Below are 18,655 nucleotides of genomic sequence, written 5' to 3'. Positions count from 1 at the left end.
ATGATATAGAGGATGGTATTAACAGCTCTGTTTCTATCTTTGCAGATGACACCAAGCTTTGTAGCACGGTACAGTCTATAGAGGATGTGCATAAGTTACAAGATGACTTGGATAGACTAAGTGTCTGGGCATCCACTTGGCAAATGAGGTTCAATGTGGATAAATGTGAAGTTATGCATCTGGGTACTAATAACCTGCATGCTTCGTATGTCTTAGGGGGGATTAAACTGGCAGAGTCACTGGTAGAGAAGGATCTGGGTGTACTTGTAGATCACAGACTACAGAATAGCATGCAATGTCAGGCTGCTGCTTCCAAAGCCGGCAGGATATTGTCATGTATCAAAAGAGGCATGGACTGAAGGGACAGGGACATAATACTCCACCTTTATAAAGCATTGGTACGGCCTCACCTGGAATATGCTGTTCAGTTTTGGTCGCCTGTCCATAAAAGGGACACTGCGGAGTTGGAAAGGGTGCAGAAACGCGCGACTAAACTAATATGGGGCATGGAACATCTTAGCTATGAGGAGCGATTAAAGAAGTTACAATTGTTTAGTCTTGAGAAGAGACGTTTAAGGGGGGATATGATAAACGTATATAAGTATATAAATGGCCCATACAAAAAATATGGAGAAAAACTGTTCCAGGTTAAACTCCCCCAAAGTACGAGGGGGCACTCCCTCCGTCTGGAGAAGAAAAGGTTTAGTCTAAAGGGGCAACACGCCTTCTTTACCATGAGGACTGTGAATTTATGGAACGGACTACCTCAGGAACTGGTCACAGCAGGAACAATTAACAGCTTTAAAGCAGGGTTAGATACATTCCTGGAACAAAATAACATTAATGCTTATGCAGAATTATAAAACTACATCCCTTTCCCTTATCCCCTTACACCCTTCCCTTCAATTCCCTGGTTGGACTTGATGGACGTATGTCTTTTTTCAACCATACTAACTATGTAACTATGATATATGTCATGAATGCATCAATGGTCAGATGGTCAGACGACCAAATGATGAACACATCGGATACATACCTCCCATACCATGCGAGGCATGTGGAAAATGGATTGGTGTCAGAAAAAATCAACTGGTCCTCCAACCAAAAACAAAAAGCTTAGCCCGAGCTGGTGATGACTTTGCTCCCATTGAAGCACCCGTGCGCTGCAAATAAAAATTGTTACCAAACATAAAATAATTTTGTTTTAACACAAAATCTACCACCTCAATAATGTAATGTCTCAAATCCACAGAATATTTAGAAAATCTCATCAGTATATCCGAGATAGCTGATAATGCCAGGTTTTGCGGAATACTGGAATAGAGCGATTCAATGTCGCAAGTAAGCCACGACAGAGAATCGCTCCATGTGAATTCATCCATGATTTTTAGCAAGTGCTTAGTGTCCTTGATATAACTTGGGCATTGCATAACCAGAGGTTGCAGTACTGAGTCCAACCACTCGCATAGGTGCTCGGTAAGGGATCCGATCCCCGCCACGATCGGACGCATCGGCGGCGGGAATCGGTCCTTATGCAGCTTGGGTAGCGAGTGGAAGATAGGAATAATTGGAGCAGGCACGAAAATATAATCCACTTCTTTTTGGGTCAAAATAGATCTGGCTTTCCCCTCTTCCAACAGAGTCAACAGTTCTTTTTTAAAAGGTTCAGTGGGATCCCCACAAAGTTTAAGGTAAGTTTTATCATCAGATAGTAGATTTTCATATAAATTGATATACAGTCCCGTGTCCATACATACTATCGAGCCGCCTTTATCGGCGGATCGGATGGTCAAATTTTTGTTTTGCTTTAATTTCTTTATGGCAGCAGCCTCCTTTTTATTCAAATTAGGAGGAGTTTTATTGGATATTACTTTTGATTGTAGATTAACCAAATCTTTCATGATAAGGTCCTGGAACCAATCAAAAATTGCTGGTTTGGTCTGTATGGGGTAAAAATTTTGGTTTTTAGTGGAGAAGGTATGTGCAGTATTCACTTCATAGCAATTTGTTCTGCTAACGTATGCATTAGTGGTAAATCAGGGTTTATAGAAAGTTGAGGTGGGTCCGATGGTTCATCAGCATTTTCCACAAAAAAATGTTTCTTAACTGTTAAAGTTCTCACAAATGTATTTATATCCAAAATTGTCCGATAAACATCAAAATGATGTGTAGGAAAGAAACCCAGTCCTTTCCACAGGACCAAGGTTTCTTCCTCTGTAATGATTTGTGCAGAAATGTTAATGACTTGAAAATCCCCTTTTATTACTTTTTCCGTTTGTCCTTGTTACGCTCCGAAGCTCTTCTTCCTATGTTTTCTGCCACCGCGCCTTCCTCGTTTTTTGACTGTCTTCTCGCATTGCGATTCTTGTGAGTGTTCACATATTGCGGTTCTGAGTCCCCGCTAGTGTCCATGGTATCTGAACAATCTGAATTTTCAGTAAACTCCTGGTCAGAAGAACTAAATTCACATGGAGCGATTCTCTGTCGTGGCTTACTTGCGACATTGAATCGCTCTATTCCAGTATTCCGAAAAACCTGGCATTATCAGCTATCTCGGATATACTGATGAGATTTTATAAATATTCTGTGGATTTGAGACATTACATTATTGAGGTGGTAGATTTTGTGTTAAAACACAATTATTTTATGTTTGGTAACAATTTTTATTTGCAGCGCACGAGTGCTTCAATGGGAGCAAAGTCATCACCAGCTCGGGCTAAGCTTTTTGTTTTTTGGTGGGAGGAGCAGTTTATTTTTTCTGACACCAATCCATTTTCCACATGCCTTGCATGGTATGGGAGGTATGTAGACGATGTGGTCATCATTTGGTCGTCCAACCATCTGACCGTTGATGCATTCATGACATATATCAATAATAATCGGTTCAATCTTAAAGGGGTATTCCAGGCAAAAACTTTTTTATATATATCAACTGGCTCCAGAAAGTTAAACAGATTTGTAAATTACTTCTATTAAAAAATCTTAACCCTTTCAGTACTTATGAGCTTCTGAAGTTAAGGTTGTTATTTTCTGTCTAAGTGCTCTCTGATGACACCTGTCTCGGGAAACGCCCAGTTTAGAAGAGGTTTGCTATGGGGATTTGCTTCTAAACTGGGCGCTGCCCGAGACAGGTGTCATCAGAGAGGACTTAGACAGAAAAAAACAACCTTAACTTCAGAAGGTCATAAGTACTGAAAGGATTAAGATTTTTTAATAGAAGTAATTTACAAATCTGTTTAACTTTCTGAAGTTTTGGCCTGGAATACCCCTTTAAGTCCCAGGATGCCCTTGGTCCTAGTGGGGTTAAAAGGTCAAAAGATTAAAATATATAAACTAAGAAGACACTTTGAAGTACGGGGATATACTCGGCAGGCCTGGAGAAATATTTTTCTAAAAGATGTTTTTATGTACTTGATGTATTTCTTGGTGTATATTAATATATATATATATATATATATATATATATATATATATATATATGTTTATATACAGTATACAGTGGTCCCTCAACATATGATATTAATTGGTTCCAGGAGAACCATCATATGTTGAAACCATCATAAGTCGAGTACATATGTCTATGTAAAAATGGTAATTGGTTCTGGGGCCTCGGAACCATTGTATGTTGAATACATATCTCTATGGGAAACTGCTAATTGGTTCTGGGATGACCATTGTATGTGGAGTGTATGGGGAGTGTTTAACAAACCAGGGTGCCGCCAGCTGTTGCACAACTACAACTCCCAGCATGCATGTACAGCCATTGACTGTCTGGGCATGCTGGGAGTTATAGTTTTGCAACAGCTGGAGGCACACTGATAGGGAAACATTGATGTATGGGGTGTATAGTGTGTATATGTATTGTATGTGATGTGTGACATCGCATACAGTACTGTACAGTTCTTTAAATACCTTCAGGGGGGACATAATGTCCTCCATTACCATTCTGCTGACTACAGCTCTATAGGAAAGGAAGGGGAGGGCAGCCAGCAGCTCATTGGATGCCTGCAGCAAGATGCTGCAGGCTATTGGCTATGGCTGCTCTGGGGGGGGCGGGGCTTACACGGAGCTCACAGTGGAAGCCTGCGTGAGGTAGCAGGACAGCATGTGAGTAACAGGAGGCAGAAGGGGGCACACGGGGCACGTTATACAACTATCTGTCATTTGCTGAAGTTGTCAGCGCTGTCAGATAGCTGTTTGTACGATGGCCCCGACACACAGCAGCATCATATGTCGAGGCTGCCTTCAACATACGATGGGCTGTGAAAGGCCATCATATGTTGAAATGATCATATGTCGGGGCCATCATAAGTCGATATATATATATATATGTCAAAGAAGAAAGCAGCACTCCTAAAGCGTGAGTAGGTGCCTCCAGCTAGGATCCGGGTCCAGGATCCTACATACATAGTTCCAAGGAAAATGCTGTGGCACTCAAGGTATGGTGAAAAAATGTAAACTATTTATTCATCCCAAATGTGCAAAGAGCGACGTTTCAATGGTCTCACACCATCATTATCAAGTGGCTTGATAATGATGGTGTGAGACCATTGAAACGTTGCTCTTTGCACATTTGGGATGAATAAATAGTTTTCATGTTTTCACCATACCTTGAGTACCACAGCATTTTCCTTGGAACTATGTATGCAGAATCCTGGACACGGACCCTAGCTGGAGGCACCTACTCACGCTTGGAACTATATATATATATACACACACAAATCAAAAAAAATGTTGCAGTCTCTTGTAATACCTTTTTTATTGGACTAACAGAATTTTGTAGAGACAAGCTTTCAGGATTCCTCCCTTTATCAAGTCCAATAGTCAAGGACTAATGATCAAAGGACTTGATAAATTGTCAGGGAGGAATCCCAAAAGCTTGTCTCTACAAAATTCTGTTAGTCCAATAAAAAAGGTATTACAATCTGCATCACTAGACTAATATGGCTACTCACATTTACTATACAGATATACACATACCTGAAGATGGTTTAGAACCCTGTGATGTCACACATGCTTGTGATGATGTCACCGTAAGCTGTACAAGGAGGTGCGCGCCGGCTGCAGTCTCTTCAGTGTGTTTTGCATTCACAACCTGTGGTGTAAAGTGTTTGTTAGAGAGTTTCTATTTGCAATAGAGAATTCAAGATTTTGACCGTTCCTTGTCTGAAGAGAGAACCACAAGGTAAGTCTCAGCCTCTTCTATTCATACATACACAGGGCTTTTTTTTTGACAGTTTTTTTTTATTGTTGTTGCTTTTTTTTTTAGCAAAAAAAAACCCAAGAAATTAATTTCCAAAAGAAATAACAAAAGTTATATTTCTCATAGCATTGTGACAATACTTGGCTTAGGCATTAAACATAATAAAACGCACAGATAGTATCATGACCAGAGCTTTTTCTTGCAAAAGTGCTAAAATGCAATTATGCCCAAAAAAGACCCCAAGAAAAAGAGTCCTAATTCATGAAGTTCTAAAAGATATAAGTCTATGAGAAAGATTTGGTGGTGTAGTAAAAGAATGACAGAAAGATTAGGGCAGAAATATAATATTATATAATAGTATTCTGTGTATACTAACAATAGAAATACTCCGGGTACTCCGAAAGGGAAACATTTTCAAATCAACTATTGGCAGAAAGTCATATAGGGGACAGATAGATCCCAATGAGGTGGGGTAGGTTCATTATTAGTAAATGTATATAGCGGGATAGCCCAATTGTATCTACAGTATGAAGTTCACATGGCCCAGTGACCATACAGCCAAGCCCTTATAATCCGCCATTACTAGGACAGATTCAGGGTTGTCAGATATTACTAGGACCGGACAGGTTCAGGTTTATCAGATATTACTAGGACCAGACAGGTTCAGCGTTATCAGATATTACTAGGACTGGACAGGTTCAGGGTTATCAGATATTACTAGAACCGGACAGGTTCAGGGTTATCAGATATTACTAGAACCGGACAGGTTCAGGGTTATCAGATATTACTAGAACCGGACAGGTTCAGGGTTATCAGATATTACTAGGACCAGACAGGTTCAGGGTTATCAGATATTACTAGGACCAGACAGGTTCAGGGTTATCAGGTATTACTAGGACTGGACAGGTTCAGGGTTATCAGATATTACTAGGACCGGACAGGTTCAGGGTTATCAGATATTACTAGGACCGGACAGGTTCAGGGTTATCAGATATTACTAGGACCGGACAGCTTCAGGGTTATCAGATATTACTAGGACCGGACAGGTTCAGGGTTATCAGATATTACTAGGACCGGACAGGTTCAGGGTTATCAGATATTACCAGGACCAGACAGGTTCAGGGTTATCAGGTATTACTAGGACTGGACAGGTTCAGGGTTATCAGATATTACTAAGACCGGACAGGTTCAGGGTTATCAGATATTACTAGGACCGGACAGGTTCAGGGTTATCAGATATTACTAGGACAGGACAGGTTCAGGGTTATCAGATATTACTAGGAGCGGACAGGTTCAGGGTTATCAGATATTACTAGGACCGGACAGGTTCAGGGTTATCAGACATTGGTAACCTCAGGGAAGACGTCTCCATATAAAACACTTATAGAGAAGCGTCTTCTTCTGAGGCTGCGATGGTCTTAGTGTTATCTTGTGGTTCTGTGCTGGATATTTCTGCTCTGTATGAAGGATCTATTGTATAATGACAGGAATGATGACATGTTGTCTAATGTGTTCACTTATCTCTCTCTCTCTAGTGTTTTCAGGCTCTGACCTGTGACCATGGCCTCTCCACAAGACCCATTGCTGAAGGAGGAGGAAGAAGCAATGGAGGACCATAGTGATATGGATGTAGAAAAGGGCGATATCCCTGAGAGGCAGAACCTGCCATCTTTAAGCGTGATGTCCACCGCACGTTCCATCATCACCGTAGTGATCCTCGCCTTTGTTAATTTGCTCATCTATGCAAATCGCTCCAGCGTGGCGGGGGTGCTGCCTTATATACAGAAAGCATATGACACCAATGCTAGTCTGTCCGGCTTATTGAATACATTGTTCATTGGAAGCTACGTGCTGGTCGCACCAATTGCCGGATATTTGGGCGACCACTGTAATAAGAAATATACTGTTTGCGCAGGAGTCATCGTTTGGCTGAGCATGACACTTACCCTGTCATTCATCCCTGACGGGTACTTCCTGCTCTTCCTGCTGACGAGTGGACTGGTTGGGGCCGGAGAGGCGACTTTCTGCACCATCGCCCCCTCCATCATTGCAGACCTTTTTACAAGTGACCAGCGGACCCGCATGCTGAACGTGTTTTACTCCGTCATACCTGTAGGCTGCGGACTAGGATACATCATCGGGCCCAAAGTGACTGATGCAGCAAGGGGCGATTGGCACTGGGCGTTTCGGGTCACCCCTGGCCTGGGCCTCATAGCTGTGGCTTTGTTGATTTTGGTCACAAAGGAGCTTCCAAGAACAACTACAAACGGGAAGAAGAACAACAAATCCCAGAAGTTTGCCAAATGGGCGACAGATCTGAAAAAACTATTTAAAAATCGAAGCTTCATGTTAACCACCATGGGATCGACGGCTGTATCCTTCATAGTGGGAGCCATAGGTGTATGGGGTCCGTCATACCTGACCCACGCACGAACACTCCTACAAGAGAAGGACCCTTGCCGTGCAGAACCGTGTGACTATCACGACATCCTAATATTTGGTGTGGTTACAGTCGTTTCCGGCATTCTGGGAGTTGTAGCAGGGACGGAGATAAGTAAAAGATATCGCAAATCCAACCCACGGGCGGACCCGCTTGTGTGTGGATGCGCGATGATGCTCTCTGCCCCTTTTCTTCTGTTGGCATTGACTTTTGGCAACATCAGCCTCGTTGCCACCAACATCTTCATCTTCATCGGAGAGACGCTTCTGTCAGTAAATTTCACCCTCATATCTGACATTATACTAAAAGTAGTAACTCCGTGGAGGAGATCTTCAGCCCTGGCTGTGCAGATGACAATCTATCACCTCCTAGGTGACGCCGGCAGCCCGTACCTCATCGGCCTGATATCTGACACCTACGAACGAGGATATGCCAAATCCCCTCTTCTGAAATACCGCAGCCTGGAGTATGCCCTCATGACCTGCACCATAATGGCAGTCATCGGAGGGGCCTTCTTCATGGCCACGGCCCTATATATAGAGAGGGACGAAAAAGAAGCAGAGATGGAATCAGAACCTCCGTCATCCTCCTCCTCCTCACTGCTTCCTGCCGATGAGGACCGCGCTTCAGACTGAGGAAAAGTCATTGCCTACCTTTATCTCGTTTACTTCATTAAAAAAAAAATAAGAAAAAAATAACTGCATTTGTTCTATGTTCCACTTCACCCCTTATTCTCTACCCAGGAGCGGACACAGACAGCAGAGGGCCCTTGTGCCAAGAATGTGCCTGTGCCCCCCCCCCCCCCCCAAACATCAATTGTTCAGCACCCCCCCTCCATGTGTCACTTACTCAGGTGGACCCCCATATGTCACTTGCTGTATAAGTTTCTAATTATTTATTAAGGCCTCCCATATGCTGCAGCTCATTCAAGCCCCCCACATTAGGTAGCATAGATTCCCAACATTAGGTAGCATAGATTCCCCACATTAGGTAGCATAATTTCCTCACATTAAGTAGCATAGTTTCCCCACATTAGGTAGCATGGATTCCCTACATTAGGTAGCAGTTTCCCCACATTAGGTAGCAAAGTTTGCCCACATTAGGTAGCATAGTTTCCCCACATTAGGTAGCATAGTTTCCCCACAATAGGTAGCACAGATTACCCACATTAGGTAACATAGTTTCCCCACATTAGGTAGCATAGTTTCCCCACATTAGGTAGCACATATTCCCCACATTAGGTAACATAGTTTCCCCACATTAGGTAGCATAGTTTCCCCACATTAGGTAGCACAGATTCCCCACATCAGGTAACATAGTTTCCCCACATAAGGTAACATAGTTTCCCCCACATTAGGTAGCATAGTTTGCCCACATTAGGTAGCACAGATTCCCCACATTAGGTAACATAGTTTCCCCACATTAGGTAGCATAGTTTCCCCACATTAGGTAGCACAGATTCCCCACATTAGGTAACATAGTTTCCCCACATTAGGTAGCATAGCTTCCCCACATTAGGTAGCATACTTTCCCCACATTAGGTAGCATAGTTTCCCCACATTAGGTAGCACAGATTCCCCACATTAGGTAACATAGTTTCCCCACATTAGGTAGCATAGATTCCTCACATTAGGTAGCCATAGCCCCCCCCAAACACACAGACACACACAGAGACACACTTACCTGCCCTGCACAGTGCTTCTCCTCTCGGCCTGACGAGTGACATCACTGACGTCCTCCTGAGCGGGTCTGCAGAAGTACATCACTTGTGCGACGTCCCTCGTCAGACCCCGGTCGGCTGGAGGCAGACTCACTGTCTAAAGTGCCCACTGCGCTATTATACCCCGCAGCTGCTTTAGAACAGTGAGCAGTGGCGGCGCCAACCCTACCATCAACCTACTAGGCACAAAAAAAAAGGGGGGCAGCAAAATGCCGCCCCTGAAAAGTGCCACCTGGGACTTATGGTCCCACCGGGTCCCATGGTAGGGCCGACCAGAGGCGGCTCTAGACTTTGTGAGGCCATAGGCGAAACTTGAACATGAGGCCCTGCTTTATTTTCTGCTGAAATTACATGGTGGTCCGGCTGTGAGATGGTTATACTGTGACATCCCTGTGTATTATCCCTGTACTGTGCCATCACTCTGTGTATTATCCCTGTAATGTGACATCACTGTGTATTAACTCTGTACTGTGCCATCACTGTGTATTATCCCTGTACTGTGACGTCACTGTGTATTATCTCTGTACTGTGCCATCACTCTGTGTATTATCCCTGTACTGTGACATCTCTGTGTGTATTATCCCTGTACTGTGACATCACTGTGTATTATCCCTGTACTGTGACATCACTGTGTGTATTATCCCTGTACTGTGACATCACTGTGTATTATCTCTCTACTGTGCCATCACTCTGTGTATTATCCCTGTAATGTGACATCACTGTGTATTAACTCTGTACTGTGCCATCACTGTGTATTATCCCTGTACTGTGACATCACTGTGTATTATCTCTGTACTGTGACCTCACTGTGTATTGTCCCTGTACTGTGACATCACTGTGTGTATTATCCCTGTAATGTGACATCACTGTGTATTATCCCTGCACTGTGACATCACTCTGTATATTAACCCTGTACTGTGACATCACTCTGTATATTATCCCTGTACTGTGACATCACTGTGTATATTATCCCTGTACTGTGACATCACTGTGTATTATCCCTGTACTGTGACATCACTGTGTGTATTATCCCTGTACTGTGACATCACTGTGTATTATCCCTGTACTGTGACATCACTGTGTATTATCTCTGTACTATGACATCACTGTGTATTATCCCTGTACTGTGATATCACTCTGTATATTATCCCTGTACTGTGACATCACTCTGTATATTATCCCTGTACTGTGACATCACTGTGTATTATTCCTGTACTGTGACATCACTGTGTACTATTCCTGTACTGTGACATCACTGTGTATTATTCCTGTACTGTGACATCACTGTGTATTATTCCTGTACTGTGACATCACTGTGTGTATTATCTCTGTACTGTGACATCACTGTGTATTATCCCTGTACTGTGACGTCACTGTGTATTATCCCTGTACTGTGACGTCACTGTGTATTATCCCTGTACTATGACATCACTGTGTATATTATCCCTCCCTGTACTGTGACATCGCTGTGTGTATTATCTCTGTACTGTGACATCACTGTGTATTATCCCTGTACTGTGACATCACTGTGTGTATTATCTCTGTACTGTGACATCACTGTGTGTATTATCTCTGTACTGTGACATCACTGTGTGTATTATCCCTGTACTGTGACATCACTGTGTATTATCCCTGTACTGTGACATCACTGTGTATTATCCCTGTACTGTGACATCACTGTGTATATTATCCCTGTACTGTGACATCACTGTGTATTATCCCTGTACTGTGACATCATTGTGTATTATGCCTGTACTGTGACATCACTGTGTATTATCCCTGTACTGTGACATCACTGTGTATATTATCCATGTACTGTGACATCACTGTGTATATTATCCCTGTACTGTGACATCACTGTGTGTATTATCCCTGTACTGTGACATCACTGTGTATATTATCCCAGTACTGTGACATCACTGTGTGTATTATCCCATTACTGTGACATCACTGTGTATATTATCCCTGTACTGTGACATCACTGTGTGTATTATCCCTGTACTGTGACCTCACTGTGTGTATTATCCCTGTACTGTGACATCACTGTGTATTATTCCTGTACTGTGACATCACTGTGTATATTATCCCTGTACTGTGACCTCACTGTGTGTATTATCCCTGTACTGTGACATCACTGTGTGTATTATCTCTGTACTGTGACATCACTGTGTGTATTATCCCTGTACTGTGACATCACTGTGTATTATCCCTGTACTGTGACATCACTCTGTATATTAACCCTGTACTGTGACATCACTCTGTATATTATCCCTGTACTGTGACATCACTGTGTATTATTCCTGTACTGTGACATCACTGTGTATTATTCCTGTACTGTGACATCACTGTGTATTATTCCTGTACTGTGACCTCACTGTGCTTTATTCCTGTACTGTGACATCACTGTGTGTATTATCTCTGTACTGTCACATCACTGTGTATTATCCTTGTACTGTGACATCACTGTGTATTATCCCTGTACTGTGACGTCACTGTGTATTATCCCTGCACTATGACATCACTGTGTATATTATCCCTGCCTGTACTGTGACATCACTGTGTGTATTATCTCTGCACTGTGACATCACTGTGTATTATCCCTGTACTGTGACATCACTGTGTGTATTATCTCTGTACTGTGACATCACTGTGTGTATTATCTCTGTACTGTGACATCACTGTGTGTATTATCCCTGTACTGTGACATCACTGTGTATTATCCCTGTACTGTGACATCACTCTGTGTATTATCCCTGTACTGTGACATCACTGTGTATTATCCCTGTACTGTGACATCACTGTGTATATCATCCCTGTACTGTGACATCACTGTGTGTATTATCTCTGTACTCTGACATCACTGTGTATTATCCCTGTACTGTGACATCACTGTGTGTATTATCCCTGTACTGTAACATCACTGTGTGTATTATCCCTGTACTGTGACATCACTGTGTATTATCCCTGTACTGTGACATTACTGTGTATATTATCCCTGTACTGTGACATCACTGTGTACATTATCCCTGTACTGTGACATCACTGTGTGTATTATCCCTGTACTGTGACATCACTGTGTATATTATCTCTGAACTATAACATCACTGTGTGTTATCTCTATACTGCAACATCACTGTTGATACTTACACTGCACTGTGACATCACTGTATATATTAAGCCTGTATACCCTAATGCCACTGTACATATTTACCTTGCACTGCAAGTGACAATACAGGGTAAATATGCACAATGACATCACAGTTCAGAGTTAATATAAACAGTAATTTCTCTGTACAGGGACAATAAACAGTTTTGCCACTACAGGGTTAATAAACGCAGTGTTGTCACAGTAGAGGGTAACTATACAGTGATGTAATTGTACAGGGAAAATATACACAGTGAAGTCAGCATTCAAGAATAATAAACTGTGATGTCACTACAGGGTTGTTATACACAGTGACATCAAATTACAGGATGAAGCACAGTGATGTCAGTTTATTACGAAGCACAGTGATGTCACAATTTATTATGAAGCACAGTGATGTCACAGTTTATTATGAAGCACAGTGACGTCACAGTTTATTATGAAGCACAGTGATGTCACAGTTTATTATGAAGCACAGTGATGTCACAGTTTATTATGAAGCACAGTGATGTCACAGTTTATTATGAAGCACAGTGATGTCACAGTTTATTCTGAAGCACAGTGATGTCACAGTTGATTATGAAGCACAGTGATGTCACAGTTGATTATGAAGCACAGTGATGTCACAGTTTATTATGAAACACAGTGATGTCACAGTTTATTCTGAAGCACAGTGATGTCACAGTTTATTATGAAGCACAGTGATGTCACAGTTTATTATGAAGCACAGTGATGTCACAGTTTATTATGAAGCACAGTGATGTCACAGTTTATTATGAAGCACAGTGATGTCACAGTTTATTATGAAGCAGAGTGATGTCACAGTTTATTATGAAGCAGAGTGATGTCACAGTTTATTATGAAGCAGAGTGATGTCACAGTTTATTATGAAGCAGAGTGATGTCACAGTTTATTATGAAGCACAGTGATGTCACAGTTTATTATGAAGCACAGTGATGTCACAGTTTATTATGAAGCACAGTGATGTCACAGTTTATTATGAAGCACAGTGATGTCACAGTTTATTATGAAGCACAGTGATGTCACAGAGACTACAGAATGTACAACTGTACATATGATAAAGATGGCGGGATGCTATCGAAACGTCACACATACATGGGGGAATAAAACACTTTGTTTTTGCACCTTATCTGGGAGTGCCGCTGGATCTTTAGTTTTGTAGATAGATAGATAGATAGATAGATAGATAGATAGATAGATAGATAGATGATATATAGATAGATAGATAGATAGATAGAAGCTATGAGATAGATAGATAGATATGAGATAGATAGATAGCTAGATAGATAGATAGATAGATATGAGATAGATCAGTGTATCCCAACCAGGGGGCCTCTAGCTATTCCAAAACGACAACTCCCAGCATGTCTTTGGCTTTATGAGCATACTGGGAGTTGTAGTTTTGCAACAGCTGGAGGCCCCCTGGTTGTGAAACACTGATCTATCTATCTATCAATCATCTATCTATCCATCTATCTCCTATCTTTCTATCTATATCATATCTATCTATCATCTATCTATCTATATCATATCTATCTATCATCTATCTATCTATATCATATCTATCTATCATCTATCAATCTTTCTATCTATCTCATATCTATCTATATATCTATATATCATCTATCTATCTATCTGTCATATCTATCTATCTCTCATCTATCTGAGATAGATATGAGATAGATAGATAAATAGAAAGATAGATAGATACATAAATAAATGGATATAGATAAATGAATAGATAGATATGAAATAGATAGATATGAGATAGATAGATAGATAGATAGATATGAGATAGATAGATAGGAGATAGATGGATAGATAGATAAAAAAAAAACTCCAGAAGAGCAGCACAACAAATTTAAGAAAACCAATGCAATGGTGCACGCTGGGTGTGGACCTTGGTGAGAGCTTCACTTGTACTAGAAAAAATCAAGAGACCAGCAGCACACAGAAAAATTAGTGCAAAAAAGGTGGAGATTTATTGCATTATCCCAGTGTACAAAAAAAGCGACGTTTCAGCGACCTCTCGTCGCCGTTCTCAAGGAGCTTGAGAACGGCGACAAGAGGTCGCTGAAACGTCGCTTCTTTTGTACACTGGGATAATGCAATAAATCTCCACCTTTTTTGCACTAATTTTTCTGTGTGCTGCTGGTCTCTTGATTTTTTATTTTTTTTGGATGGATAGATAGATAGATAATTGATAGATGTTTGATATAGATCAGTGTTTCCCAACTAGGGGGGCCTCCAGCTGTTGCAAAACTACAACTCCCAGTATGCTCATAAATCCAAAGGAATGCTGGGAGTTGTAGTTTTGCAACAACTGGAGGCCCTCTGGTTGGGAAACTGATCTATCTATCTATATCATATAAATTTATCTATATCATATCCATCTATCTATCTGTCTATATCATATCTATCTATCATCTATCTATATCATATCTATGTATCTATCATCTATCTATCGATCTGTCTATCATCTATCTATCCATCTATTTATGTATCTTTCTATATATCATCTCTCTATCTATATATCATCTATTTATCTATCTTTCTATCTATCTCATATCTATATATATATATATATATATATATATATATATGTATCTATCTATATATCATCCATCTACCTAGCTATCACTTATATCTATTTATCTATTCATCTCTCATCTATCTGAGTTAGATAGATAGATAGATAGATAGATATGAGATAGATAGATAGATAGATAGATATGAGGATAGATATGAGAAAGATAGATAGATGTATAAATAGATGGATATAGATAGATGGATGGATGGATAGATATGAGATAGATAGATAGATAGATAGATAGGAGATAGATATATAATAGATTGGTAGATAGATAGATCAGTGTTTCCCAACCTGGGGGCCTCCAGCTGTTGCAAAACTACAACTCCCAGTATGCTCATAAAGCCAAAGGAATGCTGGGAGTTGAAGTTTTGCAACAGCTGGAGGCCCCCTGGTTGGGAAACACTGAACTACCTCCCACTGTCTCCTACAACTTTCCCCCTCTCCCCCAAGCAAGTTACTTACTTTAAAAGGGCAGCATGAGCAGTGGGCACTGGGCAGGTAAGTCTTCCATACTGGTGGTGTCCGGGCCTGTATACACACAGCAGGCCTGCTCCACAAGGTCCAGTATACAGGGGAGTGAGAGAGGGGGAGGAGCTTCCTGTCTGCTCTTCCCAGTCTGCATAGCGCGGCCCCTGCGTGGTGACAGGGCTGCAGGCTGAAGATTTATTTAAAAAAAGGATGGCGGAGTAGATGGCTCTGGGGGGCGGGGGGTGCAGCGGGGGCTCGGGCTCCTTACTGGTGGCCATGAGAGCTGCTAGTGACCTACTGCTGCTAGGGGGGCACAAGGGGGGGGCAATCATGATGTAGGGGGGGCCGTGGCTGCAGGGGTGGTTGAACGCAGCGTCCATCCGGGTGCTGTCAAACTTGCTGTGGTCGGGGAGTATGCGGTGGTATGTAGCCTAATGCTCGCCTCTGGGGCCGGACCTGGAGAGGGCAGCGGGCCCCCTCTCACGCTGGGCCCCTGTGCAGCTGAACCGGCTGCACAGGCGATATGTCCGCCCCTGGGATTTGGGCAGTTTTTCTGTGCAACACACACACTGCTCTCTCTCTCTCTCTCTCTGCAATAAAACTCTGAAATGGCTGGCTGCAGTGAAGGCTACAGATTATATAGGGCTGTGACATCACAGGGCTGGCTGGCTGCTAATAGGCTGCATGCTGCATGTGATTCAGGGTGATCCCGGCAACCCGCCTTCCCAGAGTTCCTTGGCCCATGTCCTCACATGTGGAACTGCCATTTTAAATACCCTGGAGCCTGGACTGCACCAAATAGAGTTTGTGAAGCGATTTGTTTTGTCAAATCGCGCCAATATTCAGAATTGTTACGGATCGAATTTTTAATGATATTCTTATTCGTCAGATTTTCTTTGCTCAACCCTAGCCGTTACCAATGGCATCAAGTCATATAAGAACAGTTACACTTACCTGATGATGTTGGGCTAAAAGATCAGCATCTTTGTGTGCATATAGAAATAGATAAATGCGGGGTAGCCTTCAACCCGGACCCGACCGTTCTGTAAATGAATCTTGGAGTCACTGGAGTATCCAGAGGAGCAAAAAACGGTTTTCTCTGGGGCGCACGCTGCACTGGTAACCGGGACAAACCATGGACACCATGGTTAAAATAAAAAGTCAATCCAAACAAAGAAGCAAAGAAGAGTCCCGGTTTGTCCCGGTTACCAGTATGGCACACGCTCCATAGAAAACCCGTTTTTGCTCCTCCTGCTGACTCAAAGACTCATTTGGGATGGATCCTACACTATAAATATGCCTCGCTTGGGCTAGCACTAACCCTACATTTTCTGAACATGTAAGATCTAGCTAGTCCCTACTTAGATGGGCACTGTCATTAAAATAGTTTTTTTTTTTTTTGCATATGATACAGCAGGTAAAATAAATAAGATTTGAAATTTACTCCTTGTAGAACATTTTTATGTCACTTTCATGGTCTTATAAATCTGGCCACTAGAGCTCTCCTTTCTGGTCCAGGCCACATTCTGTTCAAAAGCACAGACTTTGGTCTCCTGCTGGATATTAAAGGAGTACTCCAGTATGGTAAAGTTTATCCTGTATCCAAAGGATGGAGGATAAGTGTCTGATTGCAGAGGCGCTTCGGCTCCACCATAGAGATGCATGGAGGGTGCATGCCAACTCCTGCTCTTTGCACGGGGAGAGCTGGAGTACTGTGCAGGAGATGGCAGGGGGTCTGACTGCTGGGATAGGTGATACATTTTACTACATTGGATAACCCCTTTAGGGGCAGCAATACTGAAGGAGTATTAATGCTTATCTGAGTGCTAAGTGGGTAGTTAATTTATATAGATAAATAATGAGAGAGCTATATAGTAGATAGATGGATGGATAGACAGACAGACAGATGATTGATTGATAGATAGATAGATAGATAGATAGATAGATAGATAGATACAGTAGACAGTAGATATTAGGTAGAAAGTTACAACTCAGATATGATTGCTGAAATAAACATAAGATAGAAAATTACATCTTTCTGTAGCAACAAACTTTGAAGCCTGAATATTATTGTAGTATGTTTGGCTCCAGGAAATCTCTGTGCATTAAATTATGTTAGTGCTGCTGTGAAGAACTTATCTTGCAGAAACATGCATTTGGCTTTTGTGGTTGTTTGAAGAATATTCCATATAGAAGAAAAGCTAGAAGCTACACATCAAAACATAATTATTCTCCAAGCCACAGAAGAGGCATCATTATCTGTAGGACATGCAGTGGCATCTGGACATTCATTTATAAAATAACCACATTACATTCGTAGGTTGAGGGTGGAAAACCCCAGATAGTAGATCTCAAATCCACAGTTTGATGCAAGATATATTAATTATTGATGGATCTAGTTGGAGTACAGTTCCTGAATTGACTTCAGAAAAACATAGATTTCTTCAGGGTGTCAGATAGGAACATATGTAGCATGTCTTAGTGTTATTTCTGTTATTATTTTATATATAAGGTCTTTCTAGTAAAAGTAGTCTGTTAGTATACAAGACAAAAACACATTTTTCACATGTGAGACATTTATATACACTGCTCAAAAAATATAAAGGGAACAATAAGATAACACATCCTAGATCTGAAAGAATGAACTAATCGTATGAAATACTTTCGTCTTTACATAGTTGAATATGCTGACAACAAAATCACACAAAAATTATCAATGGAAATCAAATTTATCAACCCATGGAGGTCTGGATATGGAGTCACACTCAAAATCAAAGTGGAAAACCACACTACAGGCTGATCCAACTTTGATGTAATGTCCTTAAAACAAGTCAAAATGAGGATAAGTAATGTGCTGCCTCCACATGCCCGTATGACCTCCCTACAATGCTTGGGCATGCTCATGATGAGGTGGTGGATGGTCTCCTGAGGGATTTCCTCCCAGATCTGGACTAAAGCATCCGCCAACTCCTGGACAGTCTGTGGTGCAACGTGGCGTTGGTGGATGGAGCGAGACATGATGTCCCAGATGTGCTCAATCGAATTCAGGTCTGGGGAACTGGCGG

At 41.7% G+C, this 18,655-nt stretch overlaps 1 protein-coding gene and 1 long non-coding RNA gene across 2 annotated transcripts in view; one reads left to right on the top strand and one right to left on the bottom strand.

Annotated features, from left to right (window-relative positions):
* LOC130304600 (uncharacterized) overlaps nucleotides 1-15,697 on the bottom strand; it is a 47,398-nt gene extending 31,701 nt beyond the window's left edge. The window contains exons 1-2 of the long non-coding RNA XR_008854348.1: nucleotides 15,585-15,697; nucleotides 4,981-5,095 (exon numbers count right to left, since the gene is read on the bottom strand). This is a non-coding gene — a long non-coding RNA (uncharacterized LOC130304600). The remainder of the gene's footprint in view (nucleotides 1-4,980; nucleotides 5,096-15,584) is intronic.
* On the top strand, nucleotides 5,083-8,327 carry LOC130304584 (protein spinster homolog 1-like). The gene is made up of 2 exons (XM_056551944.1): nucleotides 5,083-5,185; nucleotides 6,739-8,327. Exon 2 carries the CDS (start codon nucleotides 6,764-6,766, stop codon nucleotides 8,276-8,278), a length of 1,515 nt encoding a protein of 504 aa, XP_056407919.1. The 5' UTR covers nucleotides 5,083-5,185; nucleotides 6,739-6,763; the 3' UTR covers nucleotides 8,279-8,327.
* Nucleotides 15,698-18,655: the final 2,958 nt, after the last annotated feature.

The sequence above is a fragment of the Hyla sarda genome, chromosome 1 (assembly GCF_029499605.1).
Source record: "Hyla sarda isolate aHylSar1 chromosome 1, aHylSar1.hap1, whole genome shotgun sequence".
Classification (NCBI taxonomy): domain Eukaryota; kingdom Metazoa; phylum Chordata; class Amphibia; order Anura; family Hylidae; genus Hyla; species Hyla sarda.
Note: the sequence above shows the minus strand (reverse complement) of the source record. Positions and strands in the feature narration are given on the sequence as shown.